Genomic DNA, 27884 nt, shown 5'->3' on the forward strand with positions numbered 1-27884 from the left:
TGTCTCAGCTGTCTGTGCATATCTGTTTCATTTTAAAATAGGATTTGGCAGAAAATCAGCGAGCTGGAATACATTGTTTCAGCTATCAGTGTCTCACTTTAGTCATTATTGTACTTGTTTGCCTCTGAGATAGCTTGGGACAGTGCCACTAAACATAGAAAGTAAACCTTAGCGTACAGGTCCAGGAACAGTCTGAATATTTAGGTACATGTGGCTGAAGGCATAAAATAGTCAACTATTCAATCTCCATCTGAAATTTCCAGTTCTAGTTCTAAGCCTGTTTGTTTTAGTCTGTTCATTTAAATATATTTTGCCGCTTAAGGCAGATTTTTTTTTTTTAGTTTTATTTCAATGGGATTGCAAAACATTTTGGTTTGCTAAAGTAAAAGTATTTTGATAATGCAAAGAAATAGCAAAGCATTAAACATGCATAATATTATGCATGGCATGTACGTGTGCGTAAGTATTTTGCTTTCACTTAATGGCATGCTCTGCCCTGGCCCAAGTAGACGTTGTTACTGCAGCACATTTTATCTCCTTTCTTTACAGGAACAGAAACTAAAATATACCATCAAATTACTTGATCTAAACAAACTGGTATCATCTGAGCAGGTGCATGTTCAGCTTCATGCATACATCATGCAATCCACATGCTAAGAGTGAGCACAGGTAGGACGTGTAGTGGACAGTTATCACAACTCAGCTGACACACAGTAACTCGAACACGTTTCTGAAACCTAAATTATGTTTTAAGCTGCTATAACTGAATTTGGAAGCACGTATGTGTGTATGTGAGGAACAAGGTGGGAGGGTGGGAGCAGGGGAGGAAATGGTTATCATTTAGCAAGCACCAACATAGCAGGAACAATTTAATTTTAGTGTGCAGTAAAGCCCTAAATGGAAAACATAATTATTGACTGCATAAATCTCTAAACACACACATCTCTAGGGGAAACAAATGGATTAATATTTATAAATCTAAGTGTCCTTCTGTCTCCATACAGTATAAATAAGTCATTTAACCAGAAAAAATCACTATCTGTGGGGAATAGTATAGCATAAGGAAATGTCACAGTACAGGAAAACACTGAAATGGAAAAAATATTGCAGACAAAAAAAGCTATCTGGCATGGTTTGAGGAAGGAAGGCCTTCTCCAAGAGAAACCTGGCTGCAGGAGCAGAGGGGGACCCAGCTCATAGTCCGACAGCGCTTCCCCCATGGAGCAGCCGCATCCATCTCAAGAAACTGCTCCTCCAAACTTCTGCATGGCTGGATGCGACTGGCCAGAGGTGCCCCTGAGGGCACGAGGCCAGCGAAACATGGTGGGGCACAGAGAGGGGCCAGCAGGACATATACTGTCCTGCAGGAATCCTGGAAACCCCAGCAGCTCAGCTGGAGACTTGGGCTCTTGCATATTGGTGTCTAAATTCCCGTTACCCTCAATGGAGATTTACTCAGTGCAGCCAGGGCTTCAGCTCAGCCTAAAGCAGACAGGCAGCGAGTGCTCAGCCGAGCTGCTCTCTGTTGGCCACCGCGGTATAGTTACTACCGTCATCTCCACCAGGTGCAAAGGGACTCTAGACACGTACCGCACGGGCAGAGACCAGCAGCAGCGTAACAGAGGGGAAGGACGCAGAGAGGTCATGCATACGGTTACGTCATACATAGGTAACGCTCGCGCGAGGCTGGAAGGCACAATACAGAATAATACTAATGCAGAACTAAATGCACTGCCCTGCTGGTTGGTTTTTCATCATTTCCTACATCCTCTTCTCCAGCGCAGGAATTAGAGACATTCTAACAAAGGGTATGTGAGATTGCCCCCCCACCCCGTTTGTTTCTTTAACTATAAATTAAAGGTTAAGCATGACGGAAGGGGTCAGTAGGAGACGGGAGGCAAAGAGACATGGAGACCCGCTCCTGCTGCAGTGGGAGATGAGTCCTGGCTTCTTCCCTGCTCCAGACCCAGCAAGAGCTGAATGCTGGAAGCTGCCCCGCTAACGCCTGCTGCTCCTGGCCTTGCTGGAGCATTCAGGCCTGTCTCCATACCCTCTTCTGCACGTAACCTACAGGCGGCTGCCCACTCCTCCCTTAGTCAGTGCACGCCTTCCAAACAACACAAGGCAGCAACACACAGAAGCATGACTCTCATTAATCCTCCCTTAACTGCCATGAACGCTTTAAAACCCCATAGCTGACCCAGGCATACATAGTGTCAGCTCTTCCATTTCTACCTATTTGAAAGGCATCATCTTCCTTCCTGAAAATACTCCATCCTGTTCCTGGCTAAACTGCATTTTCAAGGAGCAAATCGAAATGTATTCATCCTTACCCAAAGCAGCAATATAAAGAGGCAATAACAGGTTGTAGGTCACCTGTCATGTCATAAATGCTGCAACAAACCCCAGTAGCGTTACCATAGCCAAAGAGGGCGTCTCCCCACTAGCTGGGTAACGCAGCAGGCCCAGAAGGTCACCGTGTTCAGCCTACTTCAGGCCTTCAAACTTACCACGGCCTGACTGCCAGGGGCCGTGCCAGCACCTTCAGTGCTCTGCAGAGTTTGTGAAGATGTTTCCTCACCAGGTTTACTGCATGGTTCCATTATCTCATCAGCATCCTGCATGGAGAGAGGCAGCAGCGGAAATATTGGTGTCAGTATTGCCTTGCTGTGCTAGAGCAGCCTCAAAGGGCAGCAGCCACACAACCCATAGCGGTGCTGGGCCAACAGAGGGAAGTTCTCTCATCCCTGCAGCATGGATATACAGAACCAAATAGCTGCAGCTATCGCAATGCTACTGAGATGCCATGAAGAACAGAGCAGGACACCGCTGAAACTGTAACTCATCAGGTGTTTTAGATGCTGATCTTCTGATGTACAAAGGGCAAATCCTCCCCCACCAAAAATGCACCTTTTATGGCCTTTCCAGGGGTTAGTGAAGTGAATTGCTGCTAACAGGATGTGCATTTCTATCTTTGGGGGTTTTGTCAGGCTAGAAGAGATGTATACATAGCTACAGGAAAAGACGCTCATAAAGGCAAAATTTAGCATAACGTGGAGGATCTGAACAAGGCCACCAAATCCTGCATTTCTACAGTACTTCTACTGTGAGGACTTCAGCAACACACAGGACCTGTGCAGATCCTTTCCACATAGAAGGGTTCCTGCCGTGTGGAGATAAACACCAGTACATTACCTGAGCAATGCCATCCGACAGGGTGCCAGAAGACCAGGACGTTGCACTGTCTTCCCTATGCCTCTCATCGTCTCTCCCCGAAGGCCAGCAGCTCCCATCTAGCTCTGCAGCTGTACTTCCCTTTGAAAGCAGTAACAGCTCAGCATTAGCTTGTGGACAGGAAGCTCAGATGGTCCTTCAGGGAATGTAAATTACTGCAAACCTTTAGTCACACTTTGGTCTATTTCTACCTTGCTTATCTTTCTTTATTGTGTTTCCCAGATCCTTCCACTTCCCTTGCTCTGTAGCTCCACTGTAAGATGAATGGCAGCTGAGAGTTTTCTCTAGAGACCTCAGAATAGCCTAAGTTTTTTTACATTATTCCAAGAAAAATCAATCTTTCTCTTGTCCTGTCCCCCAAAAAGAGAAGCAAAGAAAAGCAAATCCCTGCAACCCTTTATGTTAACTAAGCTGCAGTGACAAAGGTGCAGAATCAGAAACCTTGAAACAGAAGCACTTGGATCAGAGATAAGGAAATGAACTTTACCCAAGCCATTCGGACTTTTTCCTACCACCGGGCCATGGAGTTTCACCCTTGCCTAGCCTAAAGCAACCACCTCCAATACTACAGCACCTCTTTGCCCCATTTCCTTTTGATTCTTGATCTTGCTGCAAAGATGTAGCAAAAATGCTCGTTAAGTCCCACATGAGGACTTCAGAGAAATGGAGATTCTTCAGAACTTGGCTGAAGCCACAGTCACTCCCAGGAGATCGAGATGACAGTAGCTGGTCTCTACCAGCCTAGGCAGTCTGTGAACTGCTGTGCAACGGAATAGTTAGGCTACAACCTCACCAGCATTTCTGCATGTTCTTGACTACACCTGAATGACTTGCACAAATACATCTGGATTAGTCCTTGGCGGAAAGTATGCAGAGCGTTTCACAGATTATTTTTGTTGTTTTTTCCCCCAAAGCTGTCAACTTTACAAACTTTACTCCCAGCTTTGTTCTTTTGCAGTCCATCTGGGCACTCAGAGTCCCCAGATTGAGAGCAGCCTGTTAAGCACTATTTCCTAGTTTCTCCCACTCTCCCAGGAACCTCTTCTATCCTGATTTCATTCCCAATAATCTAATCATGCCCTTTTTTTCTTAAATTCAATAGTACAAGGTATTTAGATGACATCTTTTAATTTTTAGCACTTCAGGGAATGTCTAATTCTGTCTGCAAAATACCCACATATAACCATTGGTATTTAGGCTCATACTCTGCAACTAACAGTTCCATAAAGAAGATGTTATTATAAGCAATCCCATCAAAAGCAGGATCACACATCACAAAATGAGGTGCTGTATAACATTGGCAGGCTCTAACTCAACTGCAATATCTTACTACTGTTCTTAGAGTGACAACAGATGTTTCAGCTTGTTCTAAAGTGTTTCACGTTTACATGTTTTTCATAATTTGTCCTAAAACAAACTTTAATATCATATATACATCAGTGTCTCCTGAACTCACCTTACTGTGGAAAGAACCATCTTCTGACTCTTCATCTACACATGGTAGAAGAGACATCATTCCTCTTTTTCTCAACTACAAAATGCACACAAAGAGACAGCCCCATTATTCATGACAGCAACAGTAAAAGCTTCCTCTCTTCTGCCTGTAAACTAAAGGAAAGTTACCACTTAGGGTCCAAGTCTGGAGAAGCACTGAGCATCTGCCACTCTAAATTAAAGTAATTGAAAGCTTCAGGGACTAAGCACCTCTTAAAACTGGGACTTGTGACTGTGCTGTAATGTTCTAACATCACAGACAAATCTGGGACAAATTTCTTTTTGCTCCATGAAAACCATTTACTGAAGATCTCAGAACAACTGATTGTCAATGGAATTGCAGTACTAGCATTTCACTGATGGTTGCATGATGTAAACTTCTTGTTGTATCTGCCCATGCTAAAAAATAACTCAAGGCACCTGCTCTCTCCCAGCCATGAGTCATACCCACTCCTTCTGGGACCATCCAAAAGCAGAGCATGCAGGGCTAATGCAGCTGTAGCAGAGGGGAGGAGAAGTAGCATTGGTTCACAGCTGCAGGGATGCTCCTCTCTCACATGCCAATCCTCCTGGAGGAAGAAGAGGTATTTGCCTTCTCTCTTTAGCTCCCAGGTAAGCAATCGCAGCATGGTGCTCCGCTTACCTGCTGCTCAGGATCATCGGTCCCAATCAAGTCACTTTCTGCTAATACAGAGGCTGTGGGTTCATCTTCTGCTTCAGGCACTTCTTGATGCAAGCGCTGGTGAAGCTCAGACATTGAATTCTTCATCCTGGTAAGGATATCTTCCTTTTTTTGGCACAGCTTGATGATTTCTTCTTTTACAGCTTCCATTTCTCCCTAAGGAGCAATGACATCTGTAAGTATGCATTTTTCTTACTTAACCAGGTGATAATGTAACAACTGACACCAGTGATGCATCTTACTGGGGCTATTTGCCCTTTTTCCTTTTTGTGGGCATTGGGACAGTTCCCCATTGTCACCACATTAGATGTCCGGATACGTGCAGAACAGCAGCAGCAGATTCAGCTCAGGACAGCACTTGCCACCTGTAATGTAGACATGGATAGCCTGGAAAAGAAATGTGAAAGGCTGGATAACTCGTTCTGACTAGGTCCTGCATGGCCATGGGAGTCTGAGTACTGCTTGGGACAGGGGAATGCAGCTGGGTTGCATTGCTTGGTGAGTCAGAGCAGGTGATGCTACTTTCAACTACTGTCTCTGCAAGCCTGACACAAAACACTTGGGAAAGCTCAGAGGAGGGCATACACAGGTGGTGGGTAGCTCAGGGCTGTGTCATCTTTGCTGGAGCCTGTGTGAAAGAAGGAAATGCAAACTGTTTGGGAAAGTTTTAGTGATGTAGCTAAGGACAAGAACCACCTCTGTCTTTGAATGTTTTGTTGGGAGCGATGGTCTCCAAGGAAGTATGAAGAAAATAGGTGATGTTGTGCAGGGATTAAACAGCAAGCCCGAGTAACTTTGCACTAGCAAAGGAGGAAATAAACCTGTCTTGCTCTCCTCCCTGGACACAACTATCATGCTAGCCTGCACTTGTCCTCAAAGCCTTCTGCTAGGGCCTTTCCTTACCACCATGTCTCTAGGTCAGCAGAGAAAGGACAAGGGATAACACAGTAAGGGAAGCAGGGAAAAAGATGCCCCTGAGGCTCTATTTCCTTTGTTACTGAAAGTGCCAACGCTCTTTGCACTGCTGTTTGCTCAGAAGACTGAGAAATGGCTAAATATCCCATCACAGACTGGTCTTAGTCCATCAGAGCAAACTTTGATGCCATGCTTGAAATAATAACAAGATCATTGATTCCAGAGGCTGCTCTATCACAGTGTGAATAAAGCTATGTAAGTAATAATCTGTGACAGATGAAAGCACTAAGATTCCTGGGTTTTGCCTCCAATACTGCTTCTTCCGTTAATTGTGCTGGGAAAGTGAGGCCAGGAACCCCAGCAGATCTTTGGAAGACAATGGGAGCTTACCTCAGATATGGATGTTTTTTCCCTTTATCCATTGAAAAACACAAGGTGAAATCTTCCAAAGGTAGAGGCAAGAAAAAGTTATGGAAATGAAGAAATGCCATTCCATAATAACTTGCAATATTTTAAAGAAAAACTCCACTAAGAAGAGAATTTCTATTTATTTCATTGCAGGATGAGACTTTACAGCATAAACTCACCAGCTACTGCTTTGCAAACTTAACTAGCCAAAAAACCCTCCCAGAAATCTAACAAGGGCCACACAGAAACTGAGTTCACTCTTCTTTTACTGATATCACTTCCTTATTTGAAGCCCCTCAATAAGATAAGCACTTCCACTACTAATTTTATTAATGAAATGCTACAATTGTGAAAGAGATCTTTCCTCTAAAACAAGTGCTATTAAACAAAGCGCTACATTCAAAGACAAAAACAAGAAGCAGGAAATGAGTCATGCTTAGTACTAGCATCAAGTCTCCAGCATTCAACCACCTGAAAGCACAGTCACTAGACACTTAATAACTATAATCACTCAGTAGGCTGCTAAGTAAGGACAATGCATGTGTTTTAACTTTATTGTGACTGACTGCAAGAAACTGAGCATTTTGGAGGCATTTTATCAACGGCTATTATACTTAATTAGTCATTTTCTGACTTCTGCAGTGCTGTCCTTAAAACATATCTTACTTATTTTAGCATTAAATAATCAATTCATCCATTAAACAAAGACAACTGCAGGGAGAAAAGCAACACATTTTTATCAGTTGATGAGAACATAGCATGGCAGGCAGGGGCAAGAAAAGATTAAGGAATCTAACCAGAATCACCAAAAGTACCATTACATGGCTAGTGATCAGAAATGGACACAGTGCTCTCTTTATGCACCACCCTAAGCTGTTTCTGCCAGCAACATGTGCTGCATCCACACTAGCAGGATGCTGAGCACGGGCAGGCTATTGGTGCTACATACAGTCTTGCCAAAACAGTTAGAAATAGCACTGTAGATCTTTCTAGGAAGTTGATATCCAAACACGTGCACAAATGACACACCAAAACTGATAAGGAGTGGATTGTTAAAGATATACGCACCTTGCAAATAATATTAACTAAAATATCTCTTGGTAGGTGACAACTTACATGTGTGCAGTCACATGCATGGCATTCACTTGCCTGCTTTTCTGCATGGGGAAATGACTGTTGTGGAAAGCAGAAGCACACTGCTGTTTTCTCAGTGCTGTGCATTACTGTGATTTGTGTCAGTCAGGACAAGTCACAGACACCAGAGAGAGAAAAAACTGAAACCCACCTCAGGGCAAGAGGTATTCTGAGCCAGTGGCTGATTCTCGTGTGACATTTCAACCAAGTGGTTCTTTAAGAATTGTTTCAACTTTTCAATTTCTTGCTCGCATTCTTCTGTTTTCTTTACAGCTTCCTGTGAAAGCATAATTCTCATAAATCATTTTGCATTAATTAGGTCAGAAACAAACTAGTCAGTAAAGCAACAAACTTGCGCAGAAGAGTACTCAAGCCGTTTTTGCATCTGTAGTTACATGTAAAAAACCTGTGCGTCCATTCAACCAACCTTCCAGAATCCCATCCTCACCAGGTTCATTATTCACTAATTAAAGACAAACAAGCTCTGCTCTGCCCGTACGCAGCCGTGCAGTGGGCATTCTGCCCAGGCGCACGTCTTTGCTCCCCGCAGAGCTATGAACTCCGCTGATGGCTGTGCTGGGCTATAAAACGCAAGGTGGGGCATATTTAATCACGTTCACTAGAATTCAGAACAGGTTAAAAACAAATCGAAATTGCAGGGTTCTTCCTTCTTCTCAGTTTCATATCGAGTTAGAAAACATACTCTTTTTTTTTCTTTTCTTTTCTTTTTCTTATTGGTGCTCAGGTCTCCGTTGCCAGCTAGTTTTGCACCTACCAAAAATGACTGGTGCTGTGCACCAGGCAGAAACCGTGGCTCAGAGGAATACGCCAACTGCAGTATCTGACTATTTGAATACTTCCTATAAAATGATAAGTATTTCCACTTTGCATGAGCTTCCTCTTCTAACATGAAAGCATATTACATATAAGCAGCCAAATACACTTCTATTAATCTGAACACTGACAATAAAATTTCACCAACCGCCACGCTCTACTGTTCGGGCAGAAATCGGCAGTCTCCCCACGCACACTGCTGTTTGTCAGCAACCGCCTGCCACAAGGCTTCAGGTAACCAAGAAATTGTTGCATCTACAAATTAGAATATTTTATGAAAACATGGACTTCACAGAACGGTTGGTGGCTCTGTGTTTTCCAGCCCATGGCCTGAGAATCCCGGAGTATCTATGGACTGTTCCTCAGGTTTGCTGCAAAAGGGAACAAAGAAAACGCAGCCTGTTGTCGACAGGCTTAAACTTACTCCGCCGAGGGCAGCATCTGAGCAGCCTGCGAGGTTGGTAGCTGCAAGTGCACAGACTCCACCTTCCAAAGCAAAGAGTCTCTCCTGCTACGAACAATAACCATGCTGTTTGTTCAGCCACCAATTCACAACAGCACTCCCTCCCCATAAAATGCAAACGAGAGTCAGGTTCTACATGATTTCTCTTACTTACAGGTCTAAAAATAAAGAGAAAATTGTTTTCCCACTTGGCAGGGGGGAAAAAAAAAGCCAAACTGGAGAGGAAGATGTTTAATTGGGAACTATAATTTAATGCTATCGCTAAAGAATCAGAGGAGGAGAAAAAATACAAATAAGTTTTTCCAGTTTTAATGGAAAACCCAAAATCCTTCTGAAAAAGATATTCCCCAGTTATGTATATAACCTTACCCATACATATACTCCCATATTAACAGTTCAGTAACAGGTGAAATGTGCAGTTTCTCAAATTTCCTTGACTAACTAAGGAATATGAGCTCAAATTCATTCTCTCACAGCAGGCCAATATGTGAATACAGCTGCCTGGCTATATATTCTCAACAGCCCTGAACTGCGTGCATCCGTTCCCTGCCTTCCAACTGAGGATCAAAAAAAATCCAACTTATTTTAATCCCTTCCTAACAATGCAAATTACGCCATATTTATGGGACTGAATCACTGCCTAGACACAAAGCCTCTCTCTGAGTTACTTCATGTTTAATTTTTATTCTTTATTTTCCATATTGTGGTAATATTAGAATATTAGAAGACCTAAGCTCGGAAAACAACTCACTGGCCTGTAGGGTAAGAGTAGGTAGGCACTGCACTTGTTACAAAAAAAGCTTACTACAAAATGAGCACAGTAAATCATCAAATATTCAAATACTGCCACTCTTGCACAGAAAACTGGTGGAAGCAGCTGTGGCTTCCAGCTCCTCTTCCTGGTAACATTATTTAGGCAGTGAGAGGTGTGGTGCTTGACAGACCATAATAAAAAACAAAGGCCAACATTCAACGCAAATATAAGTCACCTAAAATCCTGCCCCAAGGCATTTACAGTTGTATTGTACCAAATATGGTTTTTGCTTCTGTTACAGGTGATTCTTTTAGCTCTCACACTACAATTTCATTATACAAAAGTTACTATTTCAATATCCTATTGCATCACAGAGAGTAAAACACATCCAAATGCTAAAATTTCAAAACTAATACCCAGAAAAAAAAAGTATATATTTGTAAGGGTAGCTTGCCTCCAATTTGGCTTTCTCTCGATCAGAATACTTACTAAAATTCTAATGTAATGCTAATAATGCCATTCTTTAATAGCTTTATCCTTTGTAATGTCTTAGCTGGTGATAGATTTTCATTGTAGAACTGTTGCTTTCAATCCACTCAACAGGACTGGAAAGTCTTTCTTGCACAGTTTGATGTCTGAGCTGCCAAGAAATGCATTTTTTCCAATCTGCTTTCTCACAAAGAAATCTCACTCAGCTGCAGATTGTTGGATGCCTACCGGATAAAGGCAAATGCTGGGCAAAAAGGGTTATAGCTGTTCCAAAAAGGAGAAAAAATCTAAACCTAGACCTAATGCTCCACATGAACCAGTTAGAAGTCTCATGATAATACTTTGTACTTGCAAAGCACCCTGCTTCTGAAGATTTAGAAGTGCTTTGCAAATTCTTGAATATTCAGCCTGGTAACTCCTTGTCTGAAACAGGTGTGTTTTACCATCTCCATTTTTCAGACTTAGGAGACCATATGGACTAAAAAGAAGATCCTATGGCTCATACGGACTACATAGCATCATTGCTTCTTTTCAAGTGCAAGCATGCATTAGTCATGAGCCTGTTTGAGTTTTGTTCGTGGTGCTCTTAATTGCACAAAATGAAAATCAAAGCTGGAGATTCATGTTTTAGCTGCCACTTGTGTCTGCCTGGCCTCCAAAATGCCTAGTCAGAACTTACATGTTCTAATGCACTCGGCTTTACTAACATAGTTTTGGAAAACACCACCAAAGAAAAATACCGTGGCATTTTTGCTAGGTGTTGTTATCACCCTGCCAAGAAAGGGATGGGTCACATGAGTGTTCCCATACCTCTACTGACGTGGGGACACGTACAACCGAACTCCAGGCTGCCCCAAGGTACATCTCCACTGGGTGATGGAGCGTTGATGCAGATATCCCCCCACCAAGCTGGTTACAAGCGCATGGCTCAGTGCAGCGCAGCAGAGATGTTAGTTGAGGTTTGGAGCCAGCATAGCTGCTTCAGCCTGATACTGTGCTTGAATTAAGGCATGCTGACCCATCGGCAGGGCCCTCCCAGCACATCACACTGATCCCATTGTATCACTTCAGAAGCAGGTCTGGCCACCAACATCTCGGAGACCCCTGCGACACACTCGCTTGCACAGACATCCTTCATAGGGCCTTCCAAGGGCAGGGGCTGGCCGGCCTTAAAACATGAATTAAGCAAGCGATAGCCAAAGGAAATGGTCACTTTCCTGGCTCAATGATTCGGAGAGGTCATCTTTAGGAACAAGCTTTGGGCTGGCTGTGTTTCAATATTGCTATTAATTGCCATCAATGTATACATAAGGGCTGTCAACGAAGAATTTCTAGGTAAGTTTAAGGACCTGAATGTTGCTGACATGAGCACCTGCAAATGACGCTGGACTTAAATCATCAATTGTGGGAACCTGGGTCATAAGACACTTGCTCCTATATTTCTTCTAGAACACTATAAAACACCACAAGGTGCCAAAAGGAGTTGACTTTTGGAACAGAAGCTGGTGACTGCTATGTTTAAATGAAAAAATGAAATGAATTTCAAGACTACCTAGCAGACTTTGTTCTAGTGTCAAATTACATGGAAAAAAACAGAAGAAAACAAAACTAAAACCAGGATGTAGAAGACATAGTAGGTACACTATACTCCTGTAAGACAATATTGTCTAGTCATCAAGATGATTACAAATTAAAGGTAACAGTTTAAAAAACATTTTTCTTAAATCAATGAATGCAAATCAATTACCTCCAGTAGCTCATTCTGTTCCTTAGTAATTTTTTCTAATTTTTTCAATTCTCTCAAAAGTTGTCTTGCCCTTTGGAAGACTGGAAAAGGTTGTATTTTCACCCCTGGCAGTTGAAGTGCTTCTTCATAGGACTGTATATGAGCAATGGTCTTCTGCATGGGACCAACGTGGTCTAGTATAACCTATTAGGATATAGGATAGATGATGGATGTGATACTGAGTTGGAAAAATCACTGAAAATATATAGCACTGTCATGATGTGGAAGAGTTCTCTTAAGCGAGTTTCCCATTTAAGATGGAAGAATATTTTGATCCTGGAACAAATTTAAAAAAAATCCATTGAGGCTGCCTAACCAAGAAAAAGTAGTAATTTATATTTACAGCTCTGCTTTTTCTCCATATACACACATACAGTTTGCACAGTGATAAAAGAGGGTCACATCCAGAGTGCTACTGTTTTACCGAGCATGTCATTCTGAAGTCCTGTATCTTTGGCAGGAAAGACAGCTTAAAAACTTGCCCAACTCCTCTGATGTTACTCTAGCCAATTCAGGCTTTTGCTTTGTGCTGCAAGCCAGCCATAAAATCTTCTGTGTTAAAACTCTTTCTGAAGATCCTAGAGACAGTCCTATCAGCACAGCTAAGATGGTGGGTGAACTGGGATGGAAGGCAGAAGAAAGCTCACAAGCCGGCTTTCCTGACAGACACAGCATTTCACATTGCTACACCCCAAGGGGATACACAGTTTAGAAACACCTGTATCGGTTCTGGGTGAACAGAAATGTGCGCTATTTCACATCACAATACACATTTTGTGGAAGACCTAGTGATTCACTTAGCAAAGACAGAATGGCAACACCAGCTCACAACTTCTTGGTTCTTCCAAAGAAACAGGAAATCCTATTGAGATCAAATTTAACTGGGAACTTCAAAAAAAAAAGGATAAATAAAAATAAAAATAAAACAAAGTCCTTTTCATTATTAACATTTTTGTTAGACTCCCTTTCAGGAAGATTTCACTTACATGGCTCCAATTGGAATAGAGATGCTTACTCTCTTGTTCAGAAGCAGCCTGCATCAGGATTTTTTTTGATTTTTGCATACTATCCCGAGTTCAATTTAAAATAAGGCAATGGACAAACATTATTTTCCAGAATACATATTTCTTCTTTAGTTTTTCCATATAATGTAGCCATTACAAAATTGCTCACCAGATAAGAAAGCTGATACATGAAAGGTATGACGACGTTTTTAGCTCTCCCCTGAAACCTAACCCATGCCTTTTGCATTTCGGTCCGCTTAACATTGTGGACTGCAGGTGGTATAAAAGAAAAGATACCATAAAGCTCTGCTTTATTGTACTCAAGCAGAGAAGGGAAAACCATCTGGCCAAGATATCTTTGCAGTGAAGTCTCTGCATGTGTGAAGTGGCTTTGTAATTAGTCATTGCAGCCTACGTTTCCAGAAGCATCTGCTAAATTTTGCCTCCATTTTTGGAAATGTAGGGCCTGATATTCAGACTTTCAGACTACCTACTGGCTGATGCTCAGTGGAGGAGTGTGCAGCAAATGTCTCTGAAAATCAGGCCATGAACTTTTCAAAAAATGGAGACGCTTCAATATGGCAGCGATGTTTGAAAATGTGAGTTTATGTGGTATACTCATATTAAGGGAGGAAGGCCACTGCAGAGAGAGGATCACCACATGTCTGTCTCAAGTTGTCTATGGGTATGTCCTCGATAGTGTTTTAGTTCACACCAGGAGTGTGCCTCTGAAAGGAATCTCCCAAAAGTCTCCATTTCCCACCTTAGGATTTGCATGTAAACCAATTATACTCTAAAAATTCATTCATGGTAGTTTGCAGTCCCAAAACAGCCTTATACTTGTGGAAGCTGGTAATTTATGCATACAATATAACAGGAAAAAGGCTTATATAGGAGTTTTCACGGACCTGTCCATGTTTAAGATGGTCTTTAGGAGAAAATTCTAACAGATCTTCTGATGACAAGATTGTCTTCATTTTGGCAATATCCTTCTCAAACACTCTTACATCAGATTCAATGGCATCCAATTCCTAGATTTTGGGAGCAAAGAGAATATTTATGGATAGTGTAATTTAGAAACTCCCTCCAAAAACTAAACCAGCTTGCATTTGAGAACATGCTTTGCCCAGAGAGAGAGAAATGTCTTTGAAACTGAAAAAGAAATACTGAAAAACAAGCACTGCATATGCAGCACATGTTAATAGGCACTGCTGATCCAGAAGTTAATCACTACAAATTATGCACCGTCATTAACGTCCAGAGGAATTAAGTATCTGTGGTCACCTGGTCTGCTTTAAACCCTGAATACAGAATTGATATACCTTTGAAAAGTCACATTATAAATTACCAGTAGTGACACGACACTGTTCCAATGGTGCTATTTACCAGCATGGTAAATTAGACCAAAACTGGTCTAATTACATTGTTTCAGCTTACTGTACAGAAAGTCTCATTTCAGAAGGAACAAGGATCCACATACACCACTGTTGGTCATGAACTCCCGTGAAGACAGAGTCACAGAGTAATTTAGGTTGGAAAGGACCCTGGGAGGTCTCTTTCTCCCTTTAGAGCAGGTTGCTTGGGGCCTTGTCCCGTTGGGGTTTGGCTATCTCCCAGGATGGTGATTTCACACCCTTTCTAGGCCTCTGATCCAGTATTTAACCACTCTTGCTGCAAAAATTTTCTTCCTAATATCTAGCTGGAATTTCCCTTGTTACGATTTGTGTCTGTTACTGCTCATCCCTTCTCTGCACACCTCTAAGAAGAGTCTGGCTCTATCCATACTCTTCCCCTAGGTAGTGGCAGACAGCAGTAAAGTCCCCCCCTCAGCCTTCGCTGGGCTGAACAGCCCCACGTCTCCCCGCCTCTCCTCATATGTCCTCCCACCATCTCACTGGCCCTGCCCTAGACTTGCTCCAGTATGTCCATGTCTTTCTTCTACTGGGAAACCCAAAACTGGGCACAGCACTCAGATTTCATCTCACAGGTGCCAAACAGAAGGGAAGAGCCGCTTCCCTGAGGCCCCTGGCTACACTCATGCTCATGCTGCTGGCCTTCCTCGCTGCAAGGCCAGGCTGCTGGGTCAGTTCACGTCCATTAGGACCTCCAGGCCTTTGCGGCAAAGCTGCTTTCCAGCTGGTCAGCCCCCAGCTGGTACTGATACTTGGGCATGTTGCCTCCCAGGTGCAGGACTTCACATTTGCCTCTGTAGAACTTCATGAAGTTTCCATCAGCCCGTTTCTCCAGCTTGTCTAGGTGCCTATGAAGAGCAGCCCTGCCCTCCAGCAGGTTAAGTCCTTTTAATCTGCTGTCAACAAGCCCTATATTTCTCCTCCTAAACAAAGACTTCATCAACATTCTTGAACTTCACAGCTTAATTAGATACCCAGCACCTTCTGTTGGTTTGTTTTCAAACACTAAATTTATTCACCTGGCAAGCCTACAAAAACCAGAATGTCTTTGCTCTGTGCAGGCAATATAAGCTGTATTTCATAACATCTGATGAAGCTTCGATAAAAGGCACTTACTGAGATCAGCCAAACTTACATCAGCCACATGCTGGATCTGTGGAAGAACCTCTACTATCTCATGTTGTAGAGTTGTTATGTGACCTTCTACTTCATTTAGCTGTTGCATTACGCTGTCTGTTTCAAAGACTGGTGTTAGGTCCTCCAGTTCTGAGTAAACGCTGTGTAGAAGATTTTGCTTTTGTTCCGAGTCTTCCAAAGCCATCTGGAGACAAAAATAAGAGCTTAGTGTGCCTCCATCACTGGAAAACATCAGTTTCACAGAGGTTAGGACCAGAAGGGATCAGGTTTCTTTCCCTGTATATCATTTATCATTTTGCATTTCCCCAAAAGCTTAGTTCAGAATAAAACACTTCACTCCCTTGGAGACCAAACTGCTGCATGCTGCAGGCAGAAATCTGAGACCAATGCCACGATTTTAAGGCCCATATGATGACAGGGAATCAATTAGACAAAATGTGTCTACAGGAGCCTGACAGGAAGCATGCAGACAAAGGTTTTACGCTCACAGAAAGGTCCCACTACCACCCCCAAAAATAAAAAGAGCAAGATGAGATACTGCAGAAGACACCTCCTCAACTCCTGTGCAACAGCCAGGCTGACCCTAGCATGTGAACATGACACATCAGCTGGACACACAAAACGGGTTTTCTGTGCACCAGCCCTGAACACAGCAGTGATTTATTCTCTCAGACAGCAGGAGAAACAAAGGGCTCCAGAACAGATTTTTTCCTGTCTCCTGCAACTAACTGGAGGCATTATTGGATTTAATCAGCGAATGTCTCCATGCAAACAATGAGGGTTGCAAGCAATGCATGTGATCCGCTTGTCTCTGTGGCCTATGAAAGAAAGGATTGAATGCATGCCTTGACTCCAACATAAGCCTTGGGTGCATTTCCAAATCCATTAGTTTTCCAGCCCAGAACATATAAAATGTTCCAAGCCACAAGTGCAGGAGGCTTATGCTTTGTCAAGTAAACAGTCACAGATTTTGGTAATCACAGTATCCAAAGTATGGCTATGTGATCTGTAACATATCAGTCTACGGCAGTCGGCTACTTCTTGTAACACAGAAAAGGAATCTAATTAATTTTAATACAAAAATCTATGTGCAGACCACCAACTCTCCCTCTAGGCCTAAGCCAAGAAGCAGTCATGCAGAAAGCTCATGTGTCAAATATAAAATTGCCAGAAATCACCTTGGCACCAGTCTGGCCACGATTTTCTCTATATTATTACAAACATTTGATTCTTGAAATTACCAATCAGAATTACCTTCAAGATATAAAGAGAACTGCCTTCCAAATCACAATTCACTTCAAAGTATCCATCTAGCACATGGACATCAAAAGGCTGCTTTATCCATTTTGGATCAGCTAACACAATACAGAAAGAACTGTATATACTCAGGCAGTAAAAACTGATTATAGCCATAAAGCAGGGTAAAAGGCAATCTCACGTTTTTGGAATTAGATATATTGAAGGTCATCACTTTCACAAGACAGATATATCCAACACTGAAAGAGAATCACAGAATTGTTGGGGTTGGAAAGGAGCTCCGGAGATCATCTGGTCCAACTCCCCTGCTCAAGCAGGGTCAGCTACAGCAGGTTGCCCAGGACCACCTCCAGCTGGGTTCTGAATATCTCCAAAGATGCGGACTCTGCAACCTCTCTGGGCAACCTGTTCCAGTGTCCAACCATCCTTACAGTTGAAAAGTGTTTTCTTATGTTCAGACTGAATTTCCTGTGTTTCAGTTTGTGCCCATTGCCTCTCGTCCTGCCACTGGGCACCACTGAGAAGAGTCTGGCCCCATTTTCTTTACTCATCCCCATCAGGTATTTATACACATGGAAAAGATCCCTCCTGAGCCTTCCCTTCTCCAGGCTAAACAGTCCCAGCTCTCTCAGCATCTACTCATGTGACAGATGCTCCAGGCCCTTAATCATCTTCGTGGCCCTTTTCTGGACTCACTCCAGCAAGTCCATGTCTTTCTTGTATTGGGCATCTTGTAAAGACACATCTGTTTTTCTTTCATCATGCATGTCAGCTATAGGTATTTTTTACTTAGAGAATTTACTGAAAATGGTAAATTATTTATGCCAGTAAGACTTACAAATGCAAAACTATGTCTATATCGAGCAACCAGCTCTAACAAGACTGTATATCTGCATTAACACTTACTTGAAGGGCATCAGCGTGTTTGCTTAGGCTTTTTGCAGACTCATTTTGAGCATCTGTTCTTAGCAAGCAATTGGTGTTTTCTATCCAAACTTCCATACTCTTCAAGAGTTCATCACATTCCTCCATCTTGTTGGCAGCCTACAGAATGACATTTTTTTATAAAAAAGCATGAATGCATTTCTATTCACTGTGTAGGATAAACATGCGTCTGGGTAAGATTAAAAGAAAACTGAATGTATTTTCATGAAGATCAGTTAAATTTGTATGGTGAAATAAAGAAGTAAAATTATAATTTTTGAAGCATTTTCATGATTTAGGGCTCTCTCTTCTAATCAAGAGCAATTTTGGTGTTTACAAGCTTACATTTCATGGGGGCATTGCTGTGGCTTATGTGGCTATGTTATTTAAGCAGGTAACACACGAGCAGAGCCATAGAGAACCATCTCATCACAGATCCATGGGCATGAATTCAAACCATGCTAACCCCCGTCAGCTACGGTGCAGAGCTGGGCGTTGGGCTGGCAGCTGGAGGCAACGTTTGCCCCTCCAGCAATTTTTAGCTACAGTAAGCCAACGAACCTGGAGCGGCTTTTGACTCTTCATTCATCTGAGAACTCTTGATGATGTTTTACGCAAAGCACTTTTATTTTAAGACACGATTTTTTTTTTCAAGTTTGGGTCACTCTTATCACTTTTAGGTTTGCACCTACCTTGTTTAAAATGGCAGTTCTGCGCTCGGCGAGTTGTGAGACCTGTTGGTACCGCTGCAGGGGGGTCACTAAGATATCCATCAACTCCTGCGCATGGCAGGAATCCTGTTCAACTATATCCTGCACTTCAGCGTCCAGCTCGTTGAGTTTGTAATGCCAAAGGTCCAGCATATCCCAGATTTGCTGCATGTGGAGAGAGGGGAAATGAAATATAAGCTCAGGCTCAAAGGTAAGAGTAGAGTTATTTGTTCTTCATGTGGGACATGTGGAATTGCAAAGGTCTCTGAACTGATACCAAGAATACAGAACACTCTGCATTTGCGGGTGTTCATAGCTCTCACAGCTGAGAAAAAACACATATTTTTCTGTGAGAAAGAATTCGTAAATATTCACCATGTAAATGTTTTCTTGTACTTCTCATTTTACAGACACAAAATCAGTGGAGGGCCCCTTTAAACTCCTGTTAAACCAGGCTCTGTAAAAACAACCAAAATCTTTTAAGACCCCCAAAGGAATTCTGGCAAAATTACCTTCTGAATTTCTTTGGCCTTTGCAATGTTTTCACTCTTCTGTTGTAACATCTTTTCAATAGCTTGAAGGCCATTGTTAATAGACTCTGCTTTTCTTTTCAGCATGTACTGAGGAGAGCTCTGCAAGATTTCAGTGCTAACCTGTCAGAGTAAAGAGAAAAATGATAGTGGAGATGACAAAGATCTGCTTGTTCGTTTCTGCTCACCACCTTACCGAAGCCATTAGAATTCTTTTTATGTTCTTCTTGACAAGTCACTTAAAAGACACAGGAATGGAATTATATTTGCTGCGAGACATGTTAATGTCAACAGCGTTCACATGTCATTCAGTCATTTCCTCTCACTTAAAATGACTGATCAAAAAAGGCAATCCACGAAGAAACAAGCAATAATACCGCAGCTCACTGGATGCTCCACTTTAGCATGCCTTTCCCTAATCTGTAGCAGAGGCTAATCAAGCTGCACCATGGAAAGGGTCACATCTAGATTTATGCTGGAAAAAACATCTAGAATGGGACCATTATGTCTCAGCTGATAGCTACTTCTTCCATAAAATATGGAAGAAATAAGAAGGAAATACAGAAGTGCATCAATGTTTAGTGAGTTCCCAAATATTCCTTTAGAGATTTATTACAGAAATAAACAGCTCCGAGCTTGCCCCATAAAGTGTGTTGAACTCAATTTTACTCAGCAGAACTTCCCAGAAATAAAAAACAGGAACACTGCATGGCCTCATTTTCTGTGTAACTAGAGAAAAACTCGCAAATGTGCCAAAGCTGAGTAACAGCCTAAGCACAGAACTGAGCCACGCAATGAGTTACTGGGTTACCACGGACTAGGTGAACTGCAGGGACTAAGAAAGTCCTTGGTTTTAGCCCAAGGTGAAGCCCTGTTAGCTGTGAGGGCCAGCAGAGTACCTTGGTACCTTGGTAAGTCCTGGCGTGTTCTTTGTGTCCTGCAGCCCTGGGATCTGCGGGCTCATGTGCACATGCAGCTCAATGCTGCACTGATGCAAAAAATCTCCAGTTTAGGAGTTATTCTAGTTTGAAGCTATTTATACCAGAAGACTTTTATCCTTTCATGGGAAGAGGAATAAATAACATTGTTTATTTAATAACTTATTTATTTATTCATTTTATTTGTTCATTTGTTAATATTATTAACATTTTTTATTATTTATAGATTCTGACAGGCATTGTCAGAACAATATGATACCCATAATAGGACATTGTATTGATACAATTGCTTTAATTAAAATAAATACCTAACAAAAAGAACTACGTTTCTCTTCTGAAACACTTTTGCTGATACAAAAGAGCTGTCAAGTCCAGTACTTATTTAGTGCCTAAAACTTTTTGGAAAAACAAACTCAGACTGTAATCACTAAACACTTGACCATTACTACCATCCTGGAGTATACCAAGCATGAAAAATTATTGATGTTTGTTGTACTGCTTTTTTGTACCAAAAAAATGGAAGAGAATCATGTAAGAGTGATGTGACACAGCTGGAACCGAAAAAGCAGACCAAGCACAGACTTCATCTCCTTCCTTGTATAAAACACTGCATCTGTTGCTGCTTTGGTCATCAGTAGGGCAGTTTACTTTTAGGACTTCTTACTGGGATAAATTTATTATATTTATCATATAAAATGCATGGCATCAAAAATACAATTTATGTCCATTCTTAGGTTAGCATATTGGAAAGAAAACATGATGCCATTAAAATACGACAAACTAATTCAACTCAATTCATGCTGGTATCTCTTAGTATATAACTAGATCAAACTCCAGTTCTACTAGGATTTATTTTGTTTCATTTATGCATTAAAAAAAAAAAATCCAAGATAGTTACTATTGTTTTCCACTACCAGATGTGAAAAGCAAAAAGTTGTCCAGATTCCAGGACCAATTCTGGTCCAATATTTAATGTGTGCATTGGAATAATCTTTTTTTTGTGTGTGACAAAACAATAAACAACCCCCCCCCCCGAACTATCAGTACTGTTTTACTTCCCATTTCCTTCTGTCTCCTACACAATTATTGGTTTTGAAAAGACTGCTTCCATTTTGAAATAGAAACTAGAAAGTTAATCTAATTAAAACTAATAAGCTGTAATGAATATGTCTCTAAATATTTAATGCAACATAAAATGAATAAATAATCTGATAGACAGTAACAAGTAACTGGACTTAGAAATTGTTTTATTAAGCTTTCAAGTTTTATCAAATTAGCTGCCTTTAAAATTAGCATTAAACATGATTATTTTTGAAAGGGAAGAACTAAAAGATTTTTTATTTTTAAAATAACACAAATGAATAAATAACCATGATCATTATAGCCAGCTAAAATTTCATCCCAAACTTACAGCATTACTTACAGGATTGCTCCATTTTCCTTTAATTTTTTTGAGTTAACTGTCCATACCCCTTGTACATAGAGAACACTGCAAAAAGCCGAGGCAACGTTACGTAGCTGTTTAAACTCCCTGACTGATTTTAAAGGAACACAACTGTGTCCCCAGGGTAGTATAAAGAACCACATCAGTCACAATACTCTACTGTATGTGCAAGTCAGATAAAAAAACAAACAGTTTTGAAATCCTCTTTTAACTTAGTTTTGAAAATCTCTTCTCAGTTAAGCAATATAAACTTCTCAATCCACTTTGGCTTCGAGTTCAGTTTAAGAAACAGCCAGGATAGAAGACGGCATCCATAAGACCCTATGTGCTTTTTACTGTTAGTGGCTCTTCCACAGCCTCTTGTAACGAAAGAATTCTTTCATATTCACATTGATCAGTGTAAGATTATTCTAAAAGGAGAGAGTTAACGTAGGGAATTCTTCCTCACACATACGTTTTCACCAAGAGGGAAATGCAAGTGAAAAATAATAAGCTAATGTTTCAAATTGAAATTTACAGTAATAATAGTCATCAAATATTGCTGTACTTAAACATTTCAAAAAAGTAAATACAAAAATTACACAATTACCTTGTCTTCTAGGTCTTGTAATGTTTTCTTGCAGTCCTCCAGCCGTGTTTCAATCTCTGCAGGAACTATTGTATACATTTCAGAATACTTGATCCGGAGTTTCTCCATAATATCCTGAAGAGTTTGAGTCTCTTTGCCGATCAGATTCTGAACCTCCTACAGCATTAAGAAGAATTTCACCAGTTTTACTCAAATTTTATGGAGTGCCTGTGCATGTGTGTGAGTACATATATTTATCTATATATATACACACATATATACACACACATACATACATATATATATATATTTAGTGTTTTATATTTCCTACATGATTATGATTTTAAGAAGTCACTTGTGTGTTATAAAACCTAATTTGGCTACCTCTGCAAGAGGATTAACCTTGAGAAATACTCACTCGTTTAATCAAATGATGCTTTTCAATCTGTAAGAATTAATTAAATTTGATACTACTCCATGTCAAACAACTGACGCACTGGCGTTTATTGACAGGTATAACAATGTAATCATACGAAGTGCTTCTGTGATTAAATGTTAACCTTTGTGCTGTCCCTTTTACCAAAAGCGCATTTTTGCTTTGAAAGACCTTTAATAGCCAGTGTTCATTCCTTCGCTATTGTAAACAACACAAAAGCCACAAAAAGCAACAGGTTTCAGGCTGAAGTGTCCGCTTTCAGGCAATTACGCAGAGCGGCCCAGCAGGCTCCTTTCGAAACAGTAGTTTCCAGTTCTGCATGAAGAATGTAGGTTTTATGGGATAAAAGAAACTTGAACAACTGTCTGCAGCCTGTGGCCTAGAAACCAAATCTGATCCAAGTCCTCTCGCAGCAAGAATGAAGAAACTCATTTGTTTTGAAGGCTTTCTAGAGTTTCAAGTTGGAAACTTTGGTTTGTTTGTTTTATGGTTCCTCTCTCCGATGCTCAGCTGTTTGAGAAACTCAAATGTTAGTCAAGGTATTGCGGAAAGTGATCTAAAGCTCCTGCCAGGCAACAAAAGGCATGAAAATTAACATCCTTTTCTTTTAAAATCAGGAGTAATAGTAATCCTGTAATTCTCAATCTTCACTTGGGAATCTTTTCTCTCAGAAAAATAATTACATTTGCACAGAATAAATATGTAAAACTCTGAAATAGATTTATTTCCTGTCATCCAATAGCAACTAGGTCCAATATGAGAAAAAAAGAGGAAAAAAACCCCAACAACCCAAACCATGAAACAGTCGCATGCCTAAATCCACCATAGGGAAGCTTCTTGTTGTCAAATGGCCCAATTAAGACTGTGTCAACATTTATGGGAGTTTACAGATTCCCTGACTTGCATGTGAAAGACTCAGTTGCAACGCCAGCCTCCAGAACAAAGCAACCTCTGCATCTGTGTATAAACGCATGCTCACATTTCACGGATTATTTAGCTGGAAAGCAGTTGTGCATCAAAACTGTTCCATGCTTCTCCTAGGGGACTAGATGGTATCACCTTCCCATTTGCAACGTCATCTCTTGGTGGCTTCAAATTTCACCCACTGTCTTACCTCAATTTGCCATCGGGAAGTGCAAAAGTTAGGTATTTTCATTCGATAAATGCAATTTATTGCTCCAAATATAACGCTACAGATTTTACAGAAACCAGATTTTCTTTGGAAGGACAGATGTAATTGCCCTGCAGATTGTGGCTTACTGGTATTTGTGTTAAGTAAAATTGGATAAATTTTCAATTATTTCAGTTGATTCTTTTCAAAAGGAACTTGCATGCTGTGACATACTGCTACTTAGTCACATAAATGAAATGACAAACAAATCATCTGAGAGGATTGCTGCTGATATTTGCTTACGCTGATTGCTGTCAGCAACAGGACCTCTAAACTCACCCTTGGGTCTATTCCCCATCTTTCGTTTGACCAGAGAAGCACAGTTTGGATGGGAGGAAGAAGAGCAGGCACCAAGCACTTGCACTGGTAGCATTTCCTCCTGGATATAAAGAACTCACTAAAATAGCAGCCCAATTTCGACATAATTCCGGAGGGAAAACCAGCCCTTTCAGACAAATCCGCAATGTTTCATGACAGTAATGCTGGCTAACAGCTCTCAAGAACTTCCTAAATATGTAGTTAGCAATTCTCTCTAGTGCTAACTCTTACAAAAATGCTTATCTCTGCCACCACGTTCTTTGGCTTCTGTACTTTTCAACGTCCTCAGCCCTTTGCCAGCTTCCAGCATACACCTTCTAACGAGAGTACGTGATGGGGACCCCCTACTATTTTTTGTACAAGACTCAGCACAGTGGTGTCCAAATTCTTAATAGGCCTTAGCAGGCTAGAGTAAATAAATGACAAAGTTCTATAGTTAAAAGAATAAATCAATTAAATAAAATTTAAATTTAAATCAAGATTAAAAATTTAAAATAATAATATAAATCTAATACCATTAAATAGAAACTAATATAATTAAAATACTAAACAAACAAACACATATTCAGGAGCTGTTAGGAATAATAACATTTCATAAAGTCAGGGATACAGAGAAGGATAGCAAAAACATCCTGAAACAATAGAGAGGTGTTAAAAGTGGATTGGGTTGGTGCAAGTTTAAGGCTGCAGAGCCTGCGGTCTGGATCACAAATTGATTTCCAAAAAAGATTTACCACATTAAACCACTGATGTGGAAGACCAAATACAGACCATCTGAAGCTGCCCTGGCTAGGTATGCAGAGGGGGAAGGTGCGTGGGGGTGTATTAAGCAGTCCTTCCTAAAAAGCATGCAACTGGCTGTGACGCTTTGTGATCTGAAAAATTTTATGTGGCTGCAAACTGGCCCACACAGAGTGAGGTGGACTCAAACCCAGGACATGGCAGGGCCAAGCATATCCTGCTGCCCAACACACCAGTCTCATCCTCTTTCAGTCAATATGTATATGGATAGACACATATTTTGCCGCTAATTTTATTTGGAGCAAGTTCAAGGCCCAGTGTAAAAGAAAATACACTCAGAAAGACCCCATACAGTAACAAAGCCTCTACCAACCTCCAGCTGTCCTGCCTTTTTGGTAGCATCTTGTGATAACAAAGATGCAGCGTTCTGTAACGAATTTTTCACGGCACTTATTTCTTCATTGATCTTGCCCCTCTCTTGAATCTCAGATTGTACAGAATCCTTATGGTCCTGAGCCTTTTCATACAACCTATAAAAGATTTCCAGGGGGAACGCATTAATTGTAAGACTCTACACTGATTAGAAGTAATCAAAGAAAATGTTAATATTTTAAATATACATCCAGAACCACATTTGCCTGTATTTTGATATTATTTTCTGTAAATAAATCTCTGCATTTCTGTCCTTTACTGCCTCAGTTTCTTCAAAAGTGAGTCTTCAGATATTGTTAAATAAGAACCGTTTAGTAAGCTAAATCAGATAGCATTTATATTTAACTAATCAAGCCAAAAATGGAATCTCATTTAAATTCGCAAAAGCTTGGGATCTCCACAATTCACCATCATCCCTTCCAATTCCTTCCAAATTCGAACAAAAATTGCAGCCCACACAGGACATGGCCAGGCTCAGGTTCTCCCTAAGTAGTATCTCCTGTTGCCCATGCTGGAGCCAGTGGACAGGTTAGATGGAACAACGGTGTGACCCAGCAAGGGTCGATCATTAACTTTGCAAGTCTGTTACATCTTTCAAATGTTCTTCAAAACCCAGTAAAATGCTGAGCTTATAAGCAGTCCTACTTCATGGCTTTCAGAGTGAAATTTCCCGCCACTTACTTTTCACAGCGGTCTTGCATTGCCTTTATCTCATGCAAGGTGGGAAGGGCAGCTTCTACCTCAGTATTTTCAGGTATATTCAGGATGTTTCTTATTCGGTGAAGAAGTAAGAGTAAGAGGAGCTGCTGCCGGTTGATGTTCTCTTCAAATGAGTTCACAGAATCTAGCAATTCTACCAGTTCCTCTCTGCTGGCTTTTTCTTTCTCTTTAAGGCTTTCTGGCTGTTCTTCCTGGAGCTTATCGAGAATTATTGTTTCTCGTTCCAGCTAAGTAAACAGCATGTTGAAGTATGAGATAAAGTGTTTTTTATTCCATCACCTTAAATTACATTATTCATTTACTCACACACATGACCAATACTGGGAAACGTAGCCAGAGAGCTTGAACCTCTGAAGGGTGCCCAAACCTTTGATTTTGCTCTAACAAAGCACATCACCACACACAGAGTCATGCTGGGTTCAAAGAATTTATACTATAAACGTCTCCACCATTTTTGACTCAAAATTCAAGACTGGCTGGAGCTAGCTGGCCGATCAGTGGGTGGGAAATGATGTTCTGCACTCATCTCAGCAGTTCATGCAGCTTTTTATCAGCTGAGGGTCACAGGCCCATCACATTTCTCGAAACTTGCACTGTTCGCTGAACAACTCACCTCCTCATTGATAAATTTCCATTCCTGCTTTAGTTCTTCGCAGTTAATCTCCAGGCCTTTAGCAGCCTCAAGCAAACCCAGCCACTTTTCCCAGAGCGTTGTTACAATCCTGCCCGGTGCCTGGTCACTTCCCTTGCACAATCTGGTCAGCTCTCTTGAGACCTGCCTCAGCTTCACAAGATCATCTTCAACTGAGTCAATGCTGGAGACTAAAATCTTAAAGGAGAAATAAATAAACAAGCAAATAAATAAAGCAAGACGATCTATTAGAAATGTTAATGAAGCATTCAGTGACATGATTAGGATCCTCCATTAAAACAGCAATCGCACCATTGAGCTGATTAAATATATTTCTCATGAGGCAATTCTATATTGGCTAAGATTGCAGAGAAAACGGAGTAAGTAAAACAGCCAAAACAAACAGAGGAACAGCATGCACAAACAACTAGATTGCTTTTACTTCTTTCTGGTTATTTGGAAGGGAAAAGAAACCAGCAGGAGTCACAGACATATAATACAAAGAGTCTGTAATATGATGAGTACTACAAGAAAGATAGAAAAAAGCTTCATTATAGCAGGCATAGGTTGAGGAGGCAGCAAGATTGTCTTGGGTGGGGAAGTAAGAAATTCTGATTCTCCCATCTCAGGGAAAACAGCAAGGTTATAAATGTGATCGGCCCTGGTCCTGCAAAGAAGCAGTGAGGGATCTGGACATAAATGCAGTACTATCTTAATCACAGATAGTGTTTGCTTTCCACAGCAAAAAGACATATTCATTTTACATGGCCTATCATAATCCTGAATATTTACGTGTATTTAAATAAATCCCATGTTCTTATACATATGTAGACGCAGGATAAAGAACTTCACTTCTTTCTGCTCTGATATCATACGCTGATGAGTATAGCTGCACCATTGTTTTGCATGTGTTTTGAAAGTACTTCAGAGCCTTTTACCTTGCTTTCTTCTAAATGTTCCAAAGCTTCCTTGTAAGACATTGGGATTTGGGACAAAGACTGTGTAAGCACCTTTTTCAGTTTGTTAAGATCATCACACACCTTATCTTTGATTTTTGTGTAGCTTTTGTGTTTTTCGAAATACCTGTAGGAAACAATTAACAGATCAATTAAAATTTGTTGTGGTTGCTCCTCTCTCGAACCATAATGCTGACTAGAATTAAAAAAAAGTCTTCTGAACTAGTAGTTGTTACTAATTATTTTGCAAGTTGTCTTAAAATAGCATTTATTATACATTTCAGTTTCAATATCTGAGATATATTACAGATTCAGGTATAAAATGCCCCAGAGGTAATGAAATACAGGTATGTATATTCATA

The 27884-nt window shown here is 40.9% G+C and overlaps 1 protein-coding gene across 1 annotated transcript in view; it reads right to left on the minus strand.

Annotated features, from left to right (window-relative positions):
* Positions 1 to 27884, minus strand: part of SYNE2 (spectrin repeat containing nuclear envelope protein 2) — a 189921-nt gene that overhangs the window by 76004 nt on the left and 86033 nt on the right. Inside the window, exons 52-67 of the mRNA XM_067295082.1 lie at positions 27505 to 27649; positions 26549 to 26764; positions 25897 to 26162; positions 25157 to 25313; positions 22139 to 22294; positions 19150 to 19290; positions 18620 to 18802; positions 17910 to 18047; positions 15745 to 15930; positions 14106 to 14228; positions 12155 to 12337; positions 8019 to 8144; positions 5372 to 5566; positions 4691 to 4765; positions 3196 to 3315; positions 2511 to 2618 (exon numbers count right to left, since the gene is read on the minus strand). Coding sequence (XP_067151183.1) covers positions 2511 to 2618; positions 3196 to 3315; positions 4691 to 4765; positions 5372 to 5566; positions 8019 to 8144; positions 12155 to 12337; positions 14106 to 14228; positions 15745 to 15930; positions 17910 to 18047; positions 18620 to 18802; positions 19150 to 19290; positions 22139 to 22294; positions 25157 to 25313; positions 25897 to 26162; positions 26549 to 26764; positions 27505 to 27649 — 2518 coding nt within the window. The remainder of the gene's footprint in view (positions 1 to 2510; positions 2619 to 3195; positions 3316 to 4690; positions 4766 to 5371; positions 5567 to 8018; positions 8145 to 12154; positions 12338 to 14105; positions 14229 to 15744; positions 15931 to 17909; positions 18048 to 18619; positions 18803 to 19149; positions 19291 to 22138; positions 22295 to 25156; positions 25314 to 25896; positions 26163 to 26548; positions 26765 to 27504; positions 27650 to 27884) is intronic.

Source organism: Apteryx mantelli, chromosome 4 (genome assembly GCF_036417845.1).
Source record: "Apteryx mantelli isolate bAptMan1 chromosome 4, bAptMan1.hap1, whole genome shotgun sequence".
In the NCBI taxonomy this organism is placed as follows: domain Eukaryota; kingdom Metazoa; phylum Chordata; class Aves; order Apterygiformes; family Apterygidae; genus Apteryx; species Apteryx mantelli.